General features: G+C 35.6%; 1 protein-coding gene across 2 annotated transcripts in view; it reads left to right on the top strand.

Annotated features, from left to right (window-relative positions):
• Window positions 1-26621, top strand: part of LOC128862076 (SCY1-like protein 2) — an 82350-nt gene that overhangs the window by 30081 nt on the left and 25648 nt on the right. For both annotated transcript variants that reach the window (XM_054100488.1, XM_054100487.1), the window contains exons 9-11: window positions 13884-13998; window positions 14593-14738; window positions 24977-25130. In XM_054100488.1, coding sequence (XP_053956463.1) covers window positions 13884-13998; window positions 14593-14738; window positions 24977-25130 — 415 coding nt within the window. The remainder of the gene's footprint in view (window positions 1-13883; window positions 13999-14592; window positions 14739-24976; window positions 25131-26621) is intronic.

Raw genomic sequence — 26621 nt, 5'->3', positions numbered from 1 at the left:
AAAGAGGAAGAGACCCGAGAGAGAATGGGAGAGAGTAAGAATATATATCTAAATAAATTCACAACATTTGCAGAGAATACAAATAGAAAAAATTTACAAAAAACGGAGAAGGGTCGCCCGGTGTAGGTAAACGCCAGGCACAAACTGTGGCAAGAACGCGCACTACTCGGAGCGATTATCACCCGCGCAAACGCAGCGATTCAGGACAGCAGCAACGGCACAAATTACAGCAAGGCAATACCAATAAATCCGTCGCCGGAATGGGTAGCACTTTATATATAGTACGCACAAGCACCAGTCAACAAACGGAAATAAGCGCCAAAAAGAAGGCACCAAAAAAAACAAACGCCAAAAAAATTGGGACCAAAAAACGCCCCAACCAGTAGGCTCCAATGAAATATAACGCCAAAAAGTAGCCACAAAAAACATATTTCCTACAAGTTTGCACCAACAAACAAGCGCCAAAAAGTAGGCAGTGTTACTTCTCACTAGAAATTAGCAACCACGAGAAAAAACTCAGGAAAATTCGCCTAAAGTGTATCTAAGATATGTAGGGTTTTCCAATAACATATTGCGCTATCGAGAGATGATTAACGATTTTTTATGGCCGGAATTAGATTGTATTGATCTGGACAAAGTTTATTTTCAACAAGACGGCGCTACGTGCCACACAAGCAACGAAACCATTGATATTTTACGGGAAAAGTTTCCGGACTGTGTTATCTCTCGAAGAGGTGATCACAATTGGCCACCGAGATCTTGTGATTTGACACCTTGGGACCTTTTTTTTGGGGGCACGTGAAAAAGAAGGCCTACGCCAACAGTCCAGGGTCGATTCAATACCTCAAAGATAGAATTAGTGAGACTATACATAGGGACATAGGGCAGCCACTTGGCAATTCGGTGATGGAAGTTTTCATGAAAAGGATATTGTCCTGTAAGCGTGGTCGTAGTGGTCATTTGCCTGATGTTATTTTCCACTATTAGCGCCATAACCTCCTCTTTATAATGAAATAAACAGCTGATCATTATATTAAAAAATATAATTTTTCTTTGAATATCAAAACAACACCTCTTATTGGAAACCCCTTTATATAAGGTATAGCTCTCTCTCTCCTTTTCATCTAAGTTATATCTTTTTTCTCTCTCGCGGAACGAAAATGCCCAAAGCGTTGCATGGCCTTGAAATTTTACTCTCCATTCTCGCTCATCCATCGACGCCTAAGAAGTTCCACTTCAAAAATTAATTACATGGCTCTAAAGAACCCAGTAAATATAAATAATAAATATTTTGGTATGTCTATTGTTAATAAGAATTACACTCGTAGATTTGGACTAACACCGCATTATTTGATACTGAGAATGATAGAATTCAAGATTCCGATTATCAGAAAGGCGTGACGTCATACTGGTGCAGTTGCGTGAGAGAATTTGAAAATGTGAACCATAACGAATAAAGAAGAAGAAATACACAAACAACACGCGAATAAATTGCAGAAGTGTGGCGTCACACGTACAGTAATTTTTTCAAATTCAGAGAGGGGATTAGTGGTGTATTCTTTGCATTATGATATAATGATTTTTGTCCATAGTGTGTTTCAAACCGGGACCACTGCCGCCAAACAATTTATACTCATTAGAATATCAGTCTTTCTTAAGAATATACATTTTTTTTTAATTTATTTACCATAGTTAAGCAATATACTATTGAAGCTGTGTGTCCTTTAAATTTCCCTTTTTAACCTCCCAAAGAGTGCGCATTGCTTGCAGGCCTTCAGTTTGCTTTGCTGCACATTGATTTAGCTGATCTAATTGGTGTGTTTACTGCAAGTGCCGTTGCTTTGTAGAAGGGTGCTAAAGAGCTATTTTCTTTCTTGTTAGTTAAGCATCTGCGTAAACAACCAGATGGCGATAAAGGCGATTAGCAGAGCCAACAAACACTATGAGCTCATCAACAATAGTACGAGTATACTTGTACATACATATGTATGTAGGAAGGAACAACAGAATCGCGTGATTTGCGAAAGTATTTTGCACCCCTGCGAGAAGAATGTCGTAAAGAGAAATTAAACAAAAAGGCTGACAGATTCACTGCATTGGCGTTTGAGGCGATAATGTTACAGTGGCCTGTCCATGTCCAGGTGGTTTGGTTTCAACATATCGGTTCCATTAAACTTTTTCATGGTGCCTGACAGCATTAATGGAAGAGGTACTGTTTATAGCACTATGAAAATACGTAATACTATGAAGAAAGTGAAGTGGAAATATCAAATATGACAATTGTGCTTGTTATCGTAGCCGCTGAGATGAAAATGTGCCTCAGACGACAAAATGATTTTTTGAGTAAGTATTTTTCCAACTGCTCTAAAACTCCCAGCGATATCGGAGGGGGTGATAGTTTTCCGTGAATTTCTGAGCCAATTACCCTAAGGGAATAAACTGAGTTCATTATGTAGAATATTCCTGAGGCTACTGCGGTTAATTTTTAGTTGATTAATTGATGTTTTCGGGTTTATAATCGGTTCACTTTCGGTAACCACAGCTATGTATTTATGTATGTAATATATGTATATTGTATTATCAATAAACAAGAAGATTTCTCGAACAGTTAGTTCAAATCTTACGTACTATACGAGTATACACTAATCAGTGGGTGAATTATTTCGACCAAAAATTCTTTTCACTCAGCAAAATTCACAGCTTTAAAGTAAATTTTATTTATTTTACAAAGTTATTCAGATGTAAGGAAATCCATTTCATACCGAGTTTCATTGACTTTTTGTGAGCTAAATAATTAGCTGCTAGTGTAAACAAATGCGCTTAAAAAAAATAGCTGATGGCTTTGGTGCTGAAACTATGGAGACTGCCTCTGCAATTATGTATATGGCCTCGGTAGAGTGAGGAGAATTAATCGCTTGTTTGCAGCTTTGAATATATAAATCCCATTGCTGAGAAGAATATGAAGTAAGCCCTTGTCAAAAATAGAAAGAACCATGATGCAAAGAATAATGAGATGGCGCCCATCGTGGTCCCGTTACTTTGCGCTCAGCGAATTTGACAACTAGTTACGTGATTTTAGCTCCAGTATGGCCAGATTACCATTTTCGTAACTTGATTTAGCATTTTTTTTTTGTTATTTTTATTATTTTTTGTCTGGGAGTTTTAGTTCTTTCTTCATGACATTTTTCTAGCTGTTCTAATTAAAATGTCATGTTTATAATTTTGTAAAATATACATTTTTTAATAATTATTTAAATAATTCACTCAGTTTTATTTAGCTTTACTTTTTTTAACATCTGGTGGCATTGCCCGCGATTGCCGGTGTTGTTGGTGTTCTTCTGCTTTCGGCAGTCAAATCTCTCTCTCGCTACTGCAGAGTTGCCTAGCTTTGGATATAAAAACGCACTAAATGCCCATTTAAAGAAAATAAAACACGAAATTTTTATTGTGTTAAGTAAGAACTTTGTATGCGTGACAAATTGTCTGTAGAATGTGCGTTTTTTTAAATAAATTTTTTATGCTTATGTACAATTTAATTTATGAGTTTTTTTTGTTAAGCGAAATTCTTTTGTTAAGGGAACGACTTTTTTGCTATATTTGAAGTTATGTAACTAGATAAGGTACTCTTTTTGTAAAAATGTCAGTATGGTTTCTTTAGTATTTTCTGGTATTTTGTTGGTTATTTTTACTATGAATACACCTCTTGATGCTCTATGTCTCACTAAGGATTGATGACCGGAAGAAACGATTACACCTCTATGGTTTCAATTCGCATTCAATAAATTCAAAGGCTTTTTAAAATGTGTAAAAAGGTTTTCAATCTTAAGAAGAGTTGAGAGAGGGGCATTTAATATTTTTGCATAGCCTTAAATGGAGCCAAAAATTAAATTTGCACTTTCAAATGATCAAATTTTATAAGAGTAAAAAACTTTTCATTAGCACTAAAATCTTCTCAGAGTGGCCTTTTTTAAACTTCTTTTGTATAATAATACAGTTTTTTTTCAACTTAAGTCTCGGTAGCCTTAAATTAAAAACAAAAAGAAACAAACACCAAACTTAAAAATTGTCGCATTTTCGGTATAAAAAAGCACTAAATTTATTGCGAAGAGCAAATGGTTGGCAATACTGCACAACTCTGCAAACGTGACGTCACGTACGCTCTGATGGGCGCAATCTTCTTTCTATCATTCTTGAGAAAGAACCATATACGTATTAGTTGGCGTCAACATATGTACTCTCTCCTCTCAATCGACTAACCATCAAAACCATTGAGTAATAAAGCTTTCAAATTGTTTTTCTCTCCTCAAACTCCTCCTCAACTCGTTGATTATTTATGTAGCTTAACACGTTTGCATTGTGACGCGCTGTTGCCAAGCTCAGAGTAACAAGCCAGAAGTTACCTTCACAGAAGATTTATTTTATTTATAAACATGTAATGAGGACAGTGCAAACATGCACAGTCATATATGTACATACTTGTGTACCTACAACCAGCTGGATATTGTTGGTATTGCCATTATCACTTAGCTAACTTAAACGTTGTTTACGCTATCCGTAGTTTCAATGTAGTTTGTTTAACTTCACCTTTTGTTGATTGCCAAGTTACGCTATTTCGTTACTGCGATTTATTGAGATATATTTCAATGTACGTACGAGTGCTTATAAGCGAGACGGTGGAAAAAATGCGCTCAGAAAGGTGCAAATACAGTTGATAGTTTTGAGTTAACCCGGATACCTGCTGCTCCAGATCATATTGCGGCTAACAATTCTTATAATTGTGCGTCTTCTTATTGGAATACGAGTTGCAATGGCGTTGACGCATTTACTACTGCTGTCTGAATAGAAACTTAAATGCAGTGGAATGCATTCAAAAAAAGTCAGTTCAAAGAAAAGTTGAGCTCATTATAAAAATACTTATGCGCGTATTTCGTGAAAAAAGTTAAAAAGATTCTGCTGATCTTATATTCGAAATAATAATGTGCGAAAACTCGCTACACCAATTTGGTGGGAAATAAGAAAAAATAAAATTATTTATTCATTTAATAATCTAAAAATGCAGTATTTCTTACAAACTATGAAAAGCAGATGAATGCTAAATAATTCAATCAAAAATAAATTAAACTTACAATTTACTTGCTTTATTGTAATGAACGAATGAATATGTGACATTTCTTATAATTTACAGGGAAATATTAAAATATATTATATAATATTATAATATAATACTGTGGTGGAGAAAAATCTAGGCGGATATGATTTTAAAGCGCATTAAATTCTATTAGTTCTAGAAATCGGAGCATAGGGAGCATAATTAGTTTTAACCATTCCTAACCAGAAAATATCGTTCTTCGCTGAGGAATATTGAAACAAATTTTCTCGATTGGGAGTCAATCCCTTTGCTTTCAATGCTTTTGAAAAGTCTGTGCGCACAGTGTCAACTTCAATTTTTTTATTATCAACTTCAATTTTTTTATTATTTTATTGATTACTTGCACCTATAGAAGAATATGTTTGAGTTTCATTATATGTAGTAGAGAACAGAAGGAATATTTGAGCATGATTTTCTAGGTTTAAAATATCGGCAGAAGAAACTAGGAAGTAATTTTATGTCCGATTCGAATTTAGAAATATAATTTCGCTTTAAATTGCTAGCCAAAGATTAAAGTACTCTAAAACACTTTAAATATTTAACTTTATGAGTGATGGAGTGTGAAAACTTAAACTTTTTGAAATATTTATTTCTCATTTATCTTAAGGGGTAACACCACTGTACGCGTAAAATAAACACGATTTTTAAAGAATTTTTTTGTATAGAAGGAAAGGGAAAACAATCACTCTGATTTGGAAAGTTATTACTTATATACTAAAATACAAAACTACAAAGTTTGATCGAAAAATTTTACAAAATGGCGGCATTGGAGACATTTTTGTAATGTGGTTTCTCTTGAAGGTGCTCCGCGGCACGCAGCACAGAGGGTGCAAATTTTAATCTGGAACAAAGAAACATTTTTTTTCTTAATCTAGATAAGAATAGCTAGAGAAACACGTAGGGGATTTAAAAAATATTTATTTTTGTGGAATTAGCAAGCATTTGAAGGAAAAAACTCTATTTTGGACTAAAAAAACGGCACTTAAATAATTATAACAATCGTTTAAATTAATCTATCGAAAATCCCCTACGCTCTTCTCTTAAGAAGGTTATTATACAGACGAAGTGAAAAACCTGATTAAAAATATTGAAAATTGTTTGAGTTATGCTGCGTGCCAATTTCAGAAAACGGGTTTTAAAGAAAACGCGTTTAAAGTTTGGAAATTTGGAGAAGTCGTTAGGTAGCAGTCACTAACGCTTGGTTAAAAGCTTCAAATATTTATGAAATAAACTTCGGTAACGTATAAAACTTTTTGTTCTGTATTTTAAAAGGTCCAAAGAATTTTTTAAGCTTATAAAAAAAAAATCAATTTTTTGAAATTTCTACAGTGGTGTTGCCCCTTAAGCTTCAAAATATCTTAACAATTGACTACTTCATCACCGCTAAAAAAGTAGAATATCAACTGCTAAAATAATTAAATTAAAATTGAAATTTCTGAAATAAAAACGTAGTCACATTATCAGATGCAGACCAGGGGTAGTCAGAAGGTATGCGCGTTCTAATAAAGAAAATCTCATTAATAAAAATGAGATCGAGAATTCGAGAAAGACTATTTGAGAAACTATTTATTTGAACCAGTCAAAACTCAAAACACTATCATTGTTTTACGTCCAATCTATATATCATCTATACTGGACCATTCAATATTAATAAGATTAAAGCCACCCAGAATACAAAAATTGCCATTATAAGATCTCCGAGCTAAAACGTTATCCACATGCGCTTTATTTATTTATTTTTTTTTACATCCTTGTTCACTCGGCTAGGAAGCATAGGGCCTCGCCAAGACTCTTCCATCGTACACGGTCCTGGGCTGTTGTTTTTGTGCCGTCCCATATGATGCCGGCATCTGCTAGTTCGCGAAACATGCACCTTCGCCAAGTGATCTTTGGCCGACCCTCTCCGGTTCCAGTCCAGTGCCATTCCCGTAATGCTATCTGGTAGTTTTCCTAGTGCGTGACCTAACCATCGCCACTTTCTCCTCATTCGTTGCTCTCCACAGCGCGTCGTTGCTGATAGTGTTCGGCCAGAATATTCTACAGCTGATGCTGGGCATTTGTTGACGAAATGCTTCATTCTAAAATAAATTTTATTACTCACATACATATCTATAAGCGACATACGTTATAAAATTCATTTCCGATTTGTTTCTATTATTAGAATGAAATTTGTCGCAAATTTTTCTGCCTCCTCCTTAAGCAAATGTAAGCATAAAATAAAATTGAACCTTGAATGTGTGAGCACGAGAATGAGCACAAACGATGCGGCCCAAGTGGCAAGGCAAGTGCAAGTATAAATTGAAACTCTTAAGTTTGTAAATATTTGCGCCTTCCATTCTGTTGGAGATTAAACCACTTTAAAAATAATTTAAATGTTGTCAACATTTCTTTTATTTCTATCTGGCTGATATAACTCTGTTTACACAGGTTAAGTACATTACCCGCAAGGCTTAAGTATGCCGTTGTTTGGTTGTATTCTTTAATGTATTGGCTTAGGCGTGCTTGTGTGCACTACTTAGAGAGATGGGTAGGCGTAGGCATCAAGAATGGTAGAATAGAAGATTGTGCTCTCGGCTTTCCGTTATCTGTTTTGGTTTGAGTTTGACAGTCGGCTGCTTGCACGTGACGTCAAAAACAAAAAGAAAATTGAGACATGAACTGAACATTGGAAAGTGCGTGAGTACTTTAAGTGAGTTTTACATAAAGTTTTAGAAATAAAGTGCGCTGTGATGAGTTGGTATATTGGCAGTTCAGACAAGCTGTTGTTAACACATTACCAACCGTGTGCACATATTTGTGATTTTTATTGAACTTCACGTGCATACATTTAAAGTGCCGATAACTATTAATTTTCGAGTCAAATGAAATTGTCCTTTATTTCAGCCAAAATTTTACAGGATTGCATTTTTCCGTTCTTCTTTTGTCATGTCTAATCATTCTTTGTATAGAGTCTCTTATAGCATCGCTCGAGGGTTATCACATATTTCAATATTTGTTTTCGCTTTGAGTATATGAGGTCATTAATAAATAAATATAGTTTTGTTTAGTTTTTCGGAAGTCGGGAGTTGACGAAGCATTTGTTGGAAATCCTAGACTGTTAGCTATAATTAGAGATAAATATTAACTTCGTAGAATCTACACCAGAAAAGATATAGGGTGTTAGGAAAAAAGTAGCTAAAACTACTAAGTCCCCCTACCTTCGAAACCAAGCATTACACCCTTACGGTTCCATATGATTTTTTGTTCATATCGCCATCCCCTATCTTCCCACGTACATGCCCCCACGAAAAGCGGTACATCCTGTTTTTGATTATTTTGAATTTCATCCGGGACCAGAGAAACATTTTCTTTGCAAACATTAACGGTTGTTCAATGAGCTTTGCGGTTCGATAAGAAAATCACAATTTTATGGTTCCAAATACATTTCATTACTTAGTATAGTCTCTCTAAACGTCAATACACTTACTCCAATCAGATTCCAATTTGTGATTCCTTCCCTGAAATGAGAATCTAGAAGGGTTGCAAGTTATGACCTCATCATTTGATGCAACACGATTTTCGCGCAAACAGATAGTAGTCGCTAGGGACCAAATGTTCTTTTGACACGATGCACTGTGCTAATGAAAAATATATTTTTTTTTTGGCAGACTCGGCCACTTTTCATAAATTTTATTTCATAAATTTAAATAAAAAATATTATGGTTTTATGGTTTTACCAGTTTGCAGAAATAAATATTGCTTACAATAGCCAATGAGATGTTTAGGGCTCCTACTAAATCTCTTTCAGTCACTCGACGATTTTAGAATACGATAGCCTGTATTTTTTTTACGATTTCTGGTGCTGTTGCTGTTTTTCGACGTTCTCGACGTGGATCGTCTTCAAGGCTTGTACGATCACGTTTAAAATCAGCAACCCATCTTTTTACTGTACTAATTGATGGCGAAAAGTCACTTTCAAAACATTTGGTTTTTGGTTTTTTCCAGCGTAGAAAATACTGTGACACGTCGATACTAAACGGCTTGTAAACAAAAAATAAATTGACAGATTGAAATGAAACTTTATTTTTATTATTTATTATTTATCGTATTAACCCCTTAAGTGGAAATGACGAGTGTCGCCCGCAAACATTTTCTCTGCCAAATTCGACATTGACGGGCTATGCCCGCCGCATATTTAAATGTTTCAGAAGCAGCAGTAGTAAATTTAATAAACTTAAAAACAACCGTTATAATAGTTTAGTTTTATTTTCTGATAAAACCCGCACAGAGTTGCATTAAAATTAAATAGTCTGAGCACGCATGTTTCTTCGAAATTAAATCGTTAGGCAAGGGGTTAAGAGTGTACCAGCATAACAAATTTAGTATTAGCAAGTAGTAGTTAGCTAACATAGTAGCAACGCCCTCTCTTATCGAACCGCAAAACTTATTGAACAACCTAGTATGTATGTATGTTAGGGTGTCCCAAAAAAATTAAAGTGTTTTTTTTTAACGCATACCCTCTTCTTTTGTTTGAATGGTCTCAAAACATCTAAAACTAAAGTTTCGTCTATTTAGAATCACGGCAACCCGTGCCGAGTTGTGCGGAAACCTAACGGTACTTGTATAGTACGGCGCGCACGAAGGGTCGGATTGATTGCGTGTAATTACTTGTTTGTTTTGTTAGTAATCGCGTTTTTTTCGCGTAGTCAACATGTCACTGGAGTTAATTACGAAGTTCCAAAAAAGAGATATTTTTAATAGGGGACGTAAAACATCAAATTACCGGTTCTAAACTTCCCTCTAACGGGCAAGTACTGGCAGTTTTGTTCTATAATATTCGTGAAGTGAACTTAAGTGTCAATGAAAGTGCAAATCTCACAAGAAGTGTTTGAACAGCGTCGACAGGAGTTTGTTTCAAACTTAAACAATTTGTTTGACATCGCACATGCCAATGCTCTTCAATCGATTAAAATAAATGAAGATAAGATCTTCTTGCAGCGCCTAAGAGAACCAGGTCGGCCCGGTCACTTAGCCGGAGTGGACAAAAAACTAACAAAAAAAGAGGAAAGGACGCGCCTTAGAATCATCGAGGAGGAAAAACGACGTGCTAAAAATTTTGCATCCTTAGCACCATCAACATCATCTTGCGAACCACCACTAAAAAAGTCATCTTCTGATTCTGAAATAATTGAATTAGAAGAAAATAGGCCCAGTGGAAGAGAAGCCTCCTCTCAGCCCGATAAAACTTCTATACGGAAAAATATCATAACTCCCAAGTTAGTTGCCGCATTAGACAGGTGTCAGTTAAGTGTGAGGGATTCTGTCTTTATAATTGAAGCTACTATTGAGGCTCTGGGGCACAATACGGATGAATTCCCTATAAGCAAGTCCTCCATTCATAGAGTTCGTACGGAAATGCGAAAAGAACGGGCTGAAGCTATAAAAATTGATTTTTAAAACAAGGTCCCGGACACGGTAACTGTCCACTGGGACGGATAACTGTTGCCAGCTCTAGATTCACGTAAAAGTAAAGAAGAACGCCTACCGGTAGTTATTACGTACGATAATAAAGAACAAATTATTGCTGTTCCTAAATTGGATAGTTCGACAGGAAGGGAACAGGCAGACGCAGTTTGGGATGCTATTACGACCTGGAACCTTGAAGACAAAGCGCAGATTCTCTGTTGTGATACTACTGCTTCTAACACAGGCCGCATAAATGGAGCATGTATACTTCTCGAACAAAAACTGGGTAGAGAAGTGCTTATTTTTGCTTGCCGTCATCACGTTTACGAATTAGTACTTAAAGGCGTGTTTGAAGCGAAAATCAGTCAAGTAACTACAAGCCCAGACATCCCATTATTCAAGAAATTTCGAGAAAACTGGAAACATATCGATCCCGAGAAAAAACAAAGCTGTACAGAAAAGCTATCTTGTTTTAATGTTTCGGAAATTGACAAGCTGCTAGAATTCTACAAAACTGAATTAACCAAAGAAATCGTTAGAGATGACTATCGCGAATTAATTGAGCTTTCAATTATATTTCTTGGTGGAGATTCAGAGAAGAAATATAAGATACGGCCTCCAGGAGCTATGCACCAGGCTCGATGGATGGCGAGAGCCATTTATTCATTAAAAATATCGTTACTTAGCTCTCAATTCAGAATTTCAAATAAGGATATGTCTGTTCATCGTGACATCCTACGTAAAACCCTGGCTCCAATGTATTTTAGCAGTTAAGGCGCCGTATCAGGATTTGTGTTTTTTGAAGGTCATGAAAAATTACGAAACAATAGACAAAAGCATTTCAAAAGCAGCTTTGCAGAAGTTTTGCCAGCATTTGTGGTATTTGGCAGATGAAGTATATATTCTGGCTTTATTTGATGATGATGTCGATCTAGAAACTAAAGTAAAAATGATTGCTAACTTAACTAGAGAACACCCAACAGCCCACAATAAACGTTACATTGCATCCAAAGAAGAACTCTGTGGCCCACTTTTTGGTACGTTAATTAAGCTTAGATTTTGTTCTATGACTAAGTTTGCTAATAGGTATATTTGATAACTGATCTACCTGTTTTAATTTCAGAGAGAAACATTTATGACTTCGTCTCTGTCAAAAGCAGGTTCCTGTTTAATCGACTCCAGATTGCCGACAGTTTTCTGAACAAGTGCCCCTCTTCGTGGTCAAATGATGATTCGTTTCTACAGGTTAAAAAGAAGCTGCTAGGACTGAAAGCAGTTAATGATACGGCAGAAAGAGCGGTTAAGTTAATGCAAGACTTCCATGGTTTGATCACTGTTCAAGAGGAGCAAAAACAATTTTTATTACGTTGCATACAAGAACACAGACAGGTATATCCCGACTGTAAAAAGCAAACTTTGAAAAGAAAATTCGACGATTGATGTCCCTTTTATAATAAAAAGAAAATAAATACGAAATATGTGTTTTATTTTTATTTATTTAATTAATCTAAAAATTCAATTAAACTTTTCTCTATTGTGAGCCTATAGCTTTCATACTAACTTTTAAACTTAAAGTTTGACATCAAGTCGGCACGGGTTAATGACATCCGATCTCAATAATATTTTATATTTAAGTTTTTAGAGTCAAATGGAAAAAAATAAAGGGTATGCGTATTGAAATTCCGAAAAAAAAAATTCCCCCTTGTAGCCTGGGACACCCTAATGTATGTATACAATTTATGTGATTAAATACACAAAACCACTCCACTTATATTTAGATATAATATGTATTTCCATCCGCAGCTTTTCCACTTATGAAGTTTGTGGTTCCTTGTGGTTACAGACATTCCCAGTATACGTCTTTTTTTATTTGTTTGTCTTAATATTTTTTAGGAATAAAGTAATAAATATAGTTTATTTTACAATTTTACACAAATGTTCGCCATGTTGTTTATCATTTATATTGCATTTTTATGTGATTGAAACATTTTTGGTTTACATCCTATTCGTACTGTTCTGTTTTAAACGCCAGATCAAATCTCAAAGCGTAACCCTCAATTTATTATTCTTGCGTAGCCGTGTTGCTTTATGACCTTTCAAGCTTTTTATTTAATATTTTCAATTGAGAAGGTACATTAGGGTATTCTGATATGGGTGGCTTAAGTGATATAGCAGCATATTTTCTAAATTATGCTTGTCTATACACGGATATATATATATGTACATATATTGTATAATTGGCGCGTGCACCCTTTTTGGGTGTTTGGCCGAGCTCCTCCTCCTATTTGTGGTGTGTGTCTTGATGTTGTTCCACAAATGGAGGGATCTACAGTTTCAAGCCGACTCCGAACGGCAGATATTTTTATGAGGAGCTTTTTCATGGCAGAAATACACTCGGAGGTTTGCCATTGCCTGCCGAGGAGCGACCGCTATTAGAAAAATGTTTTTTCTTAATTTGGTGTGTCACCGAGATTCGAACCTACGTTCTCTCTGTGAATTTCGAAGGGTAGTCACGCACCAACCCATTCGGCTACGGCGGTCGTCATTAATGGTGGAACAAGAACACTGCCTTTTAAGAAAGGCACACACCCAATCTCTCCCTCGGCCTCATAAAAAATATCTGCCGTTCGGAGTCGGCTTGAAACTGTGGGTTCCCCCATTTGTGGAACAACATCAAGACACACACCACAAATAGGAGGAGGAGCTCGGCCAAACACCCAAAAAGGGTGTACGCGCCAATTATATATATATATATATATTTATTTATATGTAACTATACATATTCTTAATTTTTCCGAAACAATGCTCACTGCCCATATAACGGTATTTCAAAAAAATAATAATAATGGTGGAAAATTTCTCAACTTTGGTACAAAAGATGAACCCAGAAATACGACGGATGAAATTTTGAGAAATGAGTGGTGCCACGCCCTGTAATGGGTAAATGCATGTATCTCGACAACGCCTTAATAAAACTCACCAAAACTTGTATTGCTCCTCATGCCATTTAAAATTGACATTGAAACTGCGCTCACTTCTTGTTATTTTCAAGATTTCCGTTCGCCTGTCTGATACTCGTATTACAAGCTATATCTGCCATTATAGATGCATTTGTTTGATTTCAAAAATTATTAACCAACCCAAATTAAATTTTACTAAAATATGCGCAGGTATATAAAATTCGGTTCGGACCGAATTTAGCCTTCCCCACGTATTCTTATATTAAACTTTCTTGAATGAAGTAGTTTTAAAAATACCTTTTTTGTACGTGTTTGTTTTATACTTTTAGCGATCCCGCTGTAAATGCACTCAAGTTCTTAGATGTGGTGAACATGAAGGATACGTCGCAAAAATCGCATTTTTACAAAAATACGCTAATGGAAGCGATGCCTCTGATACCGAGGGTAAATAGCTTATGCAGAACTTGTGTTATTTATTATGCATATGTACATATATACAAGTGTATTATATAAGAGTGTGTATGCTTTATACGCCACTTTGGTTAAAACGCATGGAATACTAAACTCGCTTGTATATGAAATACCAAAGAATCAAGCCAGCAGAAGTGAAAAACTCGCTTTAAAAAAACAAATTATTATTGCAACAGGTGTAGTGACCGTAAAAGTTAAAGGAATCACTATTAAACTGACATTGTTATATCTTTTTTTCCGTGAAGACGAGGGTAATTAAACCCGAATGGTTGACCGAGTCAGGTGTTCTTTGAATGGCAAAATAAAATTTCGACACGTTTATGAGACACCAATTGCATGGCACATAAAAGTACCTGCAACCACAAGATGACTATTCCCACATCTATACATTCATACACTTTTTTATCGCTGACGTTGGTTGAAATTTTATGGCTAGCAAATTTTACATAGCGTACACAGATGCAAACAAAAAAATACAATATGTTCCAGAAAACAAACACAAAATATTTATAACTGAGAAAATTTACTAGCCGTAGGTGTAGCTAACGCTTAGAATTTTAATTTCAGAAATTGTGGTGGCAAAATGTGTGGCCAATGTTGCAGGCCGAAATTAGCAACGGTGAAGTGCTGGCGGCTGTCTTACAACCGGCCATTACACTCATACAAGAGGCATCGCCAAGTGAATACGAGTCGATTATGGCGCCGACAATGAAGTGAGTAGAAAAAATTTTTGTTTTTTATTTATTTCAAATTATTTGAAACCTCTATTCAAATATTCGAAATCATCTTATATACAACTAGCAAACCCGGCCCCCTTCGCTGGGCACACTAAAATAGAATAGATATGGTTTAGAACAGAAATAGAATATTTATTTCTTTATTCTTTATTCAAGCGCTTTGGCATAAACAATATTTTTTGTTTTTCTATTTGTTTTTGAGTAAATATAAAATATAAATTGAAAATCAGGAAAAAAGAAGATTGTTTTTAAATTTCAAATCAACGCATATGAATAAACAATCGTCTTTTTTCCTGATCATCCATGAATTTTTCGTTTCAATTTATATGTTTTATTAAGCATTGGAGCTTTTTTAACCATTATCCATTTATATTTTTCAAAAAAAAAAAAACCAAAAAAATTTTTTTTTCCACGAACACATAATTTCATTCGGATTTCACATTAAATTCTCAAATTTCGTAAGAAATTATTCACTGTTCCAAAATCCACTCCAAAAAAAATCACAAACAATTTTTACATGTTGCACTTACGTTTTTTCCTTATGGCATCCAAATCAGAAAGAAATATTGACACATTGTAACTCACACTGTCAATTTGACAGTTCAGTTCCGCCCCAAGCGTTAAAAAAGTAAGCGACATTATGGCTGGTTCAAAAGAACGCTGTACCCGTTGCCAGTGCTCCAAATTACAACCAAACTTTACGAAACCCATTTTCAATACTTACTTAACAATGTGCGTAAGTTTGGTTTGATTCGGTGCAAAGACACGGCGGGTCCACGTTTTGGCATATATTTCGAGACCCTAGTCATCAATAGGTATGATATCCATATTGTACATACACAACCAAAGATTACCCGGGTCCACGTTCATTTGATATCCATATTGTATATACACAACCAAAGATTACCCGGGTCCACGTTTTGACCTATATCTCGAGACCCCAGTCACGGAGCGGCATGAAAAATACTCTGTACTAAAGTATTCACCAACAGCTTCAATTTGATATCCATATTGTACAAACACATTCTATGGTCCACGTTTTGGTCTCTATCTCGAGATCCTAGTCACGGAGCGGCATGAAAAATGCTCTGGACTAAAGCATTCACCAACAGCTTCCATTTGGTACCCATATTGTACATACACATCCGAAGGTTACCCGGGTCCACGTTTTGACCTATATCTCGAGCCCTATTTCCAAAATAAAATATAATCCATGTTACTCGTGGATGATGTAGCTTTCGAATGGTGAAAGAATTTTTAAAATCGGTCTAGTAGTTTTTGAGCCTATTCATTACAAACAAACAAAGTTTTCCTCTTTATAATATTAGTATATATATCTATATAGATATTTGCATGAATGGTTTGCAACAAGAAAATTGTAAATCAGAAAAGCGGAAAAATACGAAACTCCTTCAGAGGTTTAAATTAATTACATTTCCGTATTTGTGGTTGGTGAATTACTTTGGATGAGACTCCGGCCAAAGTAGCACTTGTATCAAGAAAGATTTATTATGGATTTGAAATTATTGATAAAGCTTTAAGATCTCAATATAGAAGCGCTCTCCAAAAAGGCTGTAGAGGTTAGGCAAAAAAAAATATACATTTTTCATCCGCTCAACAAACCGAGAAAGATTTCGCCTACTGCGAATAGCACTGATCTTTTGACTTTTCCTTCGTGCTTTGGTGTATTATTAGCTGAAGTTTTAGAATTGTTTTTTTTTCGGAATATTAATATCAACATTATTTTTATTACTTAGTTAAATTTGGTCAGTCAACAGTTGTACCTAATAACGTATATCAACAACTTATGTATATATGTATGTAGAGTGGGTCGAAAAAACATTTTTTTTTAGGATCGAATTCTAATAGTGCGGAAAAGTCGCACTGTTAGACTAATAAAGTGTGTGCCAAATTTCAGCACAATCGAACTATATCTGCTGTCCCCAGCAAAGGCCTCAAATATTGAAATTTCAGTTGATATTCTGAAAAATTTTATTTTTCAGGATATTTTTTTTTTCTCTATGCATACATTCCGTAGCACATTTCATACCAAAAATAAGGACTATAAACTAATTAGACATAAATTTATCCAAGATTAAGCACCTGTACACTATAAAATAATAATAAAACGTTATTGATTGTGCAGCTTTTTGCCTACTTTTTATTCCGAAAATACGAGTACATACAAATTTTTGTAGCCCAGAACCCACCACGTGGAGGTTGCGGCACTTTGGGTTCCTGTGTTTTTGTTTTTTTTTTCTTTTGTTTTGTTTTTTTTTATTTTATTTTATTTTTTTAATTTATATTTATTTTTTAATTTTGATTATTTTTTACTTCATTTATTTTTTTTTTTAACTGGTTTTGTTCTTTTTTCCTGTTTTGTAATATTGTAAAAAAATAATAAAATAATAGGTATTTCAAGAAAACACTGCGGTTTTTAAACTTAAAGCAATAATTCATTTCATATTTAGCTCTAATATTTCCAGCAAATACTTTTGATCTTTGCTGAGATCCATAGTTAAGATGGTTTTTCAAGGTTTTCGCAACCGTTTAGTTTTGAGCCAATGTGACCACTAAATGATTTCGGCCCAGAAGTGACATAATCTATGAACTGAAAAATACGATACTTCGAAACGGTAGTTCATTGAAAAGGAGGCATATCGACCACTGAAGCGAACGTCCCAGTTTATCGTTCAGACATCTTAAGATCCCACTTTTTGGTCCGGTATTAACTACGGTTCCATTACAACCTACTACTGTTAATTCCTCGAAACCATCCTCTTCCATAACCGCTACTGTCTATAATATCCACAGCGCTGCCTGATTTCGGTCTAACGTGAGCTAAATATTGCAATCCAGGCTCACATAAAATCGAAATATGTTCTTCTTTGATCACCTGACGGTAGAATTTGTTTCCTCTTTTGACCTGAATATACGTGTCTTCTTTTTGGCTATCCAAATATAGTGCTTTTGGAGCAACGGCATTGATGCGATCTTTGAGTTGTATTTCACGGCGCACTAGGTTTTTCTCGCGTGATTCGGAAGAGAACAAACCAACGTCTTTAAGTACTGAATTAACAAGGATTGCCGTTGCTCTATCACTTACGCCATATCGCTGGCTTATAACTGCAGTTTTCAGTAATCTCATACGCTTTTGAGAAGTAGAGGGGGAATCAAAACCAATGAATAAGTTCGGCTGACTTGTATCAGAATTAGAGGTGTCACTTTCTGAACCATCATTCACTTCTGATATATTGCAGCCGAACGTAGAGCAAGAGGAATAGTTTTCTGGATCACAGAATTTTTTATTAGTAATTTGCTTGGCCATCTCATCGCGGCGTCGTTGTCTTTGATTCAGGTATGTCCACTATTCCGATACGGCCTATAAGGGCCCCTCTTTAGTCTGACAGAAAAGCTTGCTCTTTTTGAGGAACTTTTTTTTCTCTTGGACATGAGCAAGTTGTAAAATCTTGACACTTACAAGCTGAATTATCAAAAAGTCGGGAGCCTTAAAGTCATCGGCACGTTTTTTCAAAGCAGCACTTCTATGTGCAAAATACAAACCCTTTTTAATTTCTCTGTACCTTTTTTTAATGATACTCATTTATCATGTATATTACGCGTGAATGTGAAACTGTGGGAATAGAAGCCTTGTTATAAATAAAAGATTTTCTTGGCAACTTGAAAAAAACAACATCTCATAATATCTTCATAACTTGATAGTTGATGATCTGGCAAATCTTTAGGACTTGCAAACAATGGGCAAATAAACGTTTGTCCTAGGGAAAATTTGGTTAATGCCATTGTCGTCATATAAACTTTTAATAAAAGATTATAATTAAATGCTTTTATACGAAACAATATCTTTCGAATAAATCGGAAGAAAAAATAGACACAGTAATTGCTGTAACTTCAATTCTACTCTCAGTACAAAGACGAGCTACTGCGAGCTCCATAAATGTATTGCTTGATCAAACAAACAGAATGGAGTGAAGTGAATTAAATTGTTTCGGTGGGCCTTCCCATATAAAATTTGTATTTAACACATACCGGTATGATAACAAATAGTATTTTCAAAAAAGTTAAAATTGTTCAGAATTTAAACAGAAATTTCAAAATTTGAAGCCTCTGCTGGCCACAGAAGATATCGTTCGATTGTGCTGAAATTTGGCACACACTTTATTAGTCTAACAATGCAACTTTTCCACTCTATTAGAATTCGATCCGGCCCACTCTAATGTTTAAATCAAAATATTCAGAACGATGAGAGGAGTCGATTTATTCATGTATGTACCTATTACTCTTTTTTCAAGGTAGTACGACAATGAAAATGGTCAATATCCACCCCCGTCTCATGTAACAGTAAGCTTTAAGCAAAATTTTAGAAAAATGTAATTTGGTTAATTTGGGTTATCAGGCAAACTCATAACATTCAAAAACTATTTATACACCGAACCAAAACATCGATATTCTCGATGCATCGATGACTTTCCGACATCCCAAAAATACGCTTACACCCTTTTTAGGTGTTTGGCTGAGTTCCTCCTCCTATTTGTGGCGAGCGTCTTGATATAATATTATTCCACTAATGGAGGAAACTTCAGTTTCAAGCCGACTCCGAACGACAGGTTTTTTTTTTAAGAGGAGCTTTTTCATAGAAGAAATACTCTAGGAGGTTTACCATTTGCTGAGGGGCGACCGCTGTTAGAAAAAACTGTTTCTTCATTTTGGTCTTTCCCGGAGATTTGGCTAAGCCATTCGGCTATGGCGGCCACCTATATATACTACACTTATAGTTAATAATAGCCCCCTTCGATTTAGCATCCGTTAGTAAGAGTCGAATAGATGAAGCAGCTGGCAAAAATAAGCACACGTTGGCTCCAGAGCTGTCAAAAATCACATATGTTTGGAAGCACTTAATGAGTATTAGTAAAACTGCCTTTAGACACTGCTAATCGAGTTGCTTGCATTTGTTTTTATTTTTAATCTACAATATTATAAAATATTCCAAACTTTAAAATTGCTAAAAACTTCATTTTGACGGGACTTAGTATAAATAGGTGTAGGTCATATTGATATGAAAGTTAAAACGGCTGAAATTGAATAGGGATAAGTAATTTTCATTGAAAATCGTCTTATAGTTTTAGAAAAACGTAAATAGTATCGAAATTGTTAAACATGAAATTTGAAAACCCCCAAAATGACACTCCCAAAAAATTGCGCAGCAGAACCGTCATACGGAAATCACTTTTATAGCCTTTGATCCAAAGGAATGTCGTTCAAAAGATCAACCATTATTTTCTGCAGAAACCCTTAATAGGCCTGTTCATGGGTTTGGTAAAACAACATACCAACAACAATCTGCAAGTAACCAGTCCATTAGTTTACTGATCCATGTTTATTGAGACATTTATGCTTCTTTTGGTCCATACTATACTTTACCTCCTTAAATATTTTATATTTTCTTTACACTCCGTTTAAGTGAAAACTTTCTTTGCGTTCAGTTTATAGACTACTAAACCAGTCATGTGATTGCAATCGTGTTTATGATCTGTTTTAGTTCATACTCGGAATATATTTTAACTACAATACTTAAAAATTAATGATAACAAAGTGATCAGAAAAATATATAGTTTTGAGAAAAGTAGAGCTAGGGATCAGGAAATAGAGCAAACACTTGTTTTTCCTAAATTTTCTCAAACCATACGTGATGGACACTTTCGGAATCGTATTCAGCGCACATTCTACAACCAAGCTGATATATGTAGGTACTTGTAGACCCGTGTTATTTATGCACTCATATAAGATACAATATTCAATGCTTTACTCCGAAGATTTAGTAAGGAAACAAATTTCCCTAGATCCAGATAAGAAAGGTTTAGTTCATGTTGTTTTAGGATACCATCAACTAAAGGGTGGTTAGGTTTCAAAGGCCGGTGTTGATTTTGAATAAAATACAATTTTTTTTAGAAATCATTGTCATTTCTCTTTATTATAATAATATTGGTATAGCTCAATTACGCATGGAATAAAATATTGGCCAAATGGCCGCCGTGGTTTCGGCGGCACACCTCCATCCGATGGTCCAAATTTTCGATGACGCTGAGGCATAATTGAGGTTCTATGCCTTTAATGTGTCTCATCCTTTAGCTTTCTAATTGTTGCTGGCTAATTGACGTATACCTTTTCTTTCAAATAACCCCAAAGAAAGAAGTCCAAAGTCAAATCACATGATCTTGGCGGCCAATTGACATCGCCGCGACGTGAGATTATTCGGCCATCAAATTTTTCGCGCGAAAGAGCCATTGTTTCGTTAGCTGTGTAACAAGTGACACCGTCCTGTTGAAGCCACATATCGTGCACTTTCATATCTTCGAATTCAGGCCATAAAAAGTTCGTTATCATCTCACGATAGCGAACACTATTCACAGTAACTGCCTGACCGGCCTCATTTTGGAAAAAATACGGCCCAATGATGCCGCCGGCCCATAAACCGCACCAAACAGTTACTCTTTGTAGGTGCATTGGTTTTTCGGCAATTACTCTTGGTTTATCATTCGCCCAAATGCGGCAATTCTGCTTATTGACGAATCCACTGAGGTGAAAATGTGCCTCATGACTGAAGATGATTTTCTTCGAAATTCGAACGCCCATTTTCATAATAAGCTTGAATAGCTTAAACTTGTGTATCTTTCCATGGTTCAAATTGAGTAAGTCTGAAATTGAAAAATGTCAAATCAAATGCAGAAAAAACTTGACGCTTAGGTGTGGTTTACATTCAACATCGGCCTTTGAAATTGTACCCTTTATTTGTGGTATATGTCTTGATGTTTTTCAATAAATGGAGGGGTTTACAGTTATATCCCACCTCCGAACATTGTTGGTTTTTTATGAGAAACTTTTTCATTTCAGAAATACACTCGATAGAAAACACCTATGCACTACCGAATGGTAATCCATCGGAAAAACATTTAAGTGAGACAGCAAATATGTTGGCTCAAGTGTTGGCTTTGCTGCCGGAGCAGCTGTTAAAATCTATGCGAATTTCCTTTCATGCCAATTAAATCGTAACTCATGATTTTTTGGGTTACTTTTGGCGTAGTTTTGAATACCTCTTTTACTAAATGAAAAACAAAAATGATTTTGTTTTTATTTCGACCTTTGCGCGCTCCGTGGCTTGTCTGTTTGTATACTTCAACTGCCCAGTTCATAAGTTTTGATGTACGACGCCATTTGCAAAATTTATAAATCTTTCTCGTGTGTAGAAGTATATTCATACATGGTTAGTCATCTTAACAATTTATGTAAGTATTTGAGTTCTATCACTAAGCTAAAAGTTGATCAAGCTTGACTAGAGAAGTTATACGAGTAATAAATTTAATTTTTTTGCAGCCATTATTAACAAGTGAAAACTAAAACTTGTTGAAAGCTATCCATAAGAGTACAAATATTTACAATAGTATAACCTAATATAAGTGCAATAGTATGTGTATCCATTTCGTGGTCTAAGTGACGTCGCTGTTCCTATGTGCGATGCGGCTGCCAAACCTAGCCAATGTGGAAAAGCAAATAAATAATTTGTAAAATGCTTTTTAAATCCGTAAAAAGTAAATAACATTTTGCGGCTCATTCTCATAATAGACTAGTGGCTCGCAACAGCCAGACATTTAACCCAATTTATATTTATGTTATGGAACTTTATCCCGCTTGTTCAACTTGGCAAGTAGTTGATGATTAGGTTACTAATGCTCGGTGCATTTCTTCGCGTCCGGTTCACGCCACTACAAATGGAATTCAAATAGACTTAGGGCATTACTGCTGACAGTTGTTGCAATCACATACATAGTACATAATAGCTACATACTATGTATGTATATAGGACATATTGTACTGCTCTTATTTTTCTTTGTACTTAACATGCGATTATTTATTTTTCTGCAGCATCCATTATGTTTTCCTTGTAAGTTTCTTACTCCTCACCCAATTTGCCAGATCTTGACATTTTCTTTGCTTTCGGTATTACATCGTGCTCTTGTTCTTGATTTGTTGACTCTTGTCCGTGTCAACCATATTCCTTCCTCACATTGTTCTCGTTGTGATAAAAGTTATTTGTACAATTTAAGTTTGTCACTCAAAGGAAAGACGTATTGTCATTGTATTGTCATTGTGTGCGTGCTGGAAAATTTATCCGCTTATATTAAGTTAACATTTTTCTCGCTATTTAGAGGAACAATAAACTTCTGTGTGGATAAGACACACATACATGTTTCTACGGAGGAAACGAGAAACTTTGGACGTATTCTTTAGCCACAGTTCATTGTAGAACAGAAATAAAAGTAAACTACTTCTAAGTTTTATTTTATTGTTTTCTGTTTTTTGAGAAGCTCATAAATAAGTGATACGAGTATATGTCTTCTAAGAGGCAAAGAATAATATCTCTAAAGTGTGTTTGATTTTCAAATATAAATACATACTTATATACATTTGGAAATGCATATCTACGACATTTTTATATTGTTTAATATAAGTTTTGAAATAATTTAAAGCAAATCTAAAAAAGCTTTAGTTTAAGTATTTAAGTACCAAAATATCAAACCAAAACTGGAGGTGTGCTTATAACCGAATAAAACATCTGTTGTATTCCTCGAGATGTGACTGTTCTTCAGGCCACAAACCATCGATAAAAAAGTTTTGCTCATGCAAATGTACAAGATATGATAAGTAATGTGTTGGGGAGAAATTCGTAGTGTTTTTCCCGAAGATATTTATTTAAACAAAAAAAATAATTGTTTCAATAAGTGAATCAATTATATATTCGCCGTTGCTGTTTACCACCTCCTCCCATCTCTCGACCAATTTGTTGATGTCGTTCCGCCAAAAATCGCTGGTCTGGTTTCAAAGAAGTTGTTGAGCCTGCATATGGTTTGACAGGGAGCAGAAAAGATGATAATCGGTCGGTGCAAGGTCCGGAGAATACGATGGATGCTGAAGGGTATCCCAATCGAGTTTTTGGAGTGCAGTTTTGACGACTTGTTCAACACTTGGCCTGGCGTTGTCGTGAAGGAGTACGGTTTGACCTGGAGCCACCCACTCCTTTCTTTGCTCCATATTGATGTTTAGGCACCACTTCTCATCTCCCGGGGCGATTCGGTACAAAGAGCGCTTTTTATGACCGCGTGTTGTTCGATGGCGGGTGAGATGCTGATAAGCAATTTGAAGGCGGCTTTCTCTGTTTTTTTTTCGTTGAGTTCGCGAGGCATCCGTGATCCCATTTTTTTGGTAAATCTCATCGAATAAAGATGATTAATATTCGTTTTATCATCGCATTTAGTTTTTTTGCGCCGATTCACGACTGGTTTGGCAAATGTGCTCTTTCAAAAGTGATTTGAGACGTTCTTCATCGAATTCAAACGTTCTTTAAGAATTCAAAGTCACCGTTTTGCACTTTGCCTCCAAGGCATTCCATTTCTAAGCCTCAAAACTAATAAAAAATTAAATAACTTAAAAATACAATTAATGGAGCAGAAAGAGTTCTATCTAATGAATACTTACTATTTGGCAAACAGCAAACAAATCATGGTAGAATAAAGGAAAATATAAAAACGCTATGAACTTATTCTCCAATCCAATATATTGGTTATTGTAAGAGAATTCGAACAAGTCACTTCGTACATCTTTACAATCATCCAAATAATCAGCTGGTTTCGCCAGCGTTCAGACCGCCTGATTTTAAACAGAATGTCAAAAAAGGGAACACGTAAAGAGAATAAATTCGGTCTCTGCCGAATCGACTCCTCTCATCATTCTGAGATTTGAAAATTAAGAGACTTTTGAAATATTTGCCGCGTTTTAGATGGGATTCCATTAAATTGTAAGCGGGTATTTGCGAAATGAAAAAAAATGGTCCCTACATTCCTTGGAAATAAATTGATCATATTTTCTTCACTCTCCTCGAGAATATACGCATAAAAATCCTTTTAACTTGAAGGACAAGCATCCATAATTTTACACTTCTGGGTATTATATTTAGCTCAAGTTGTGTAGAGGCTGTATCACTCCTCCTTAATTCTTCAAATGCCACTTATCGTACCGAAGAGCCAACGAAATCGGCAAAGTGGCTTTTGCTTCTATAAATATATAAAATCTATTTATGTACATTCTCATGTGCTTACGTACTTGTGTTTATGAATTTTCTATACATTGTATTTTTGCAGAGTTATTTTCAGTTCACCCAAATCCATCCAGGCTACTGTGACTTTACTGGAGAATTTACATCTCATTATTGAGAAGACGGCACCTGGGGATGTTACCACCGACATAATTCCAATGCTGTTCTTTGCTTTCGAAAGCTCAACAATACAAGTGCAGGTGGGTGGTTATGTTATTAGTTATACACCCACGGTGTAACTTTATATATACATGCCTATTATATTAGTTGGATTTATGTTTTTATCTTCTAATGAACGTTTTTTATTTTTATTTAAAAATGCAAATAATTTGAGTCATTTTATAACACATGCATACATTTTTTTGTTAAATTTCTTTGACGTTTATTGGAAAACAAGAGTGATTGAATAGCAGATTGCGCCTCTTGTGCCGTGATTTCAGTATAGAAAATAAACAAGCAAAAGAAAGAGGAAAGCAGGTACAAGGGTTAAATGTAGCAAACATAAAGTAGCGGTTTTAGGAAGGCGAAAAAAATCAATTTAGTTATAAAGAGTATTTCACATCACAAAATTCATTATTTTTTTGGTGGTAAAAATTGTCCGAATGAGCTGACAATTTCAATCAAAGGTTGGTTAAAAAATGTCAAGACACAAGTTCCGTCGAGGATAGAAACCAGACAGACCAGACTGGGATTTTGTGAAAAGTAAAGTCTATCCGAATAAGCCAACAACGATTCCAGAGCTGAAAGAAAACATTCAGATCGGGATTGCTGAACTCAATGTCATAATATGTGAACGAGTCCTTGAAAATTTTAAGTCTCGTATGACAGTCTGCAGGCGATGGTTAAATGATGTAATTTTTCACATATAAAGGGTGGTTAATTTAGAAGTTTCGGATTTTAAATCGAAATAAAACAACGAAAATTCAAATTGGTTGGGCAATCTTTATTATTTTTCACACATATTTTTTTAAAGAGAATTCATTTCAAATGTTGGCCTCAATTGCGCCATAATTTGGCCATCCGTAATCCAATCCATCCAATTTTGATTGACTCGCGACTCGCTGGAAGACTCCGGTCGGTACCTCGTGAATAACTTTAGTAATGTTGACGTCCAATGCCTCAATCGAAGCTGAGTTAACCACAAAACATTTAGGCTTTACATACTTACTTACTTACTTAGGTGGCCATAACAACCCGTTACCGAGTTACGGTCGACCTCACTAGCTCTCTCCAGGCGCCTCTGCTCCGCGCGCGCCTTCTCCAATTCTGTATACCAAGCGAGCATAGGGTTTCCTCCACTTGGTCTTTCCACCGGAGCAATGGTCTTCCTCTTCGTCGGCTCCCTTGGACTTCGCCCTCGAACACCTTCTTTGCTGGAGCTTCTTCATCCATACGCACGACATGCCCTAGCCAACGCAGGCGTTGGATGGCGATGCGTTGTACTACGTCAATGTCGGCGTAGAGCTCATACAGCTCGTGGTTCATTCTTGAACGGTAGTCTTCGCCAACGCGCACAGGACCGAAGATCTTACGAAGAACTTTTCTCTCGAACACCTCAAGAGCGGCTGCATCGCTATGTGACACTACCCATGCCTCTGCGCCATAAAGCAACACGGGTATGATGAGCGTCTTGTAAAGTGTCAGTTTGGTCATGCGACTACTCAATTGCTTACTTAGCCCATAGTAACACC

This window comes from Anastrepha ludens, chromosome 4, assembly GCF_028408465.1.
Source record: "Anastrepha ludens isolate Willacy chromosome 4, idAnaLude1.1, whole genome shotgun sequence".
Taxonomy (NCBI): Eukaryota; Metazoa; Arthropoda; class Insecta; order Diptera; family Tephritidae; genus Anastrepha; species Anastrepha ludens.
Note: the sequence above shows the minus strand (reverse complement) of the source record. Positions and strands in the feature narration are given on the sequence as shown.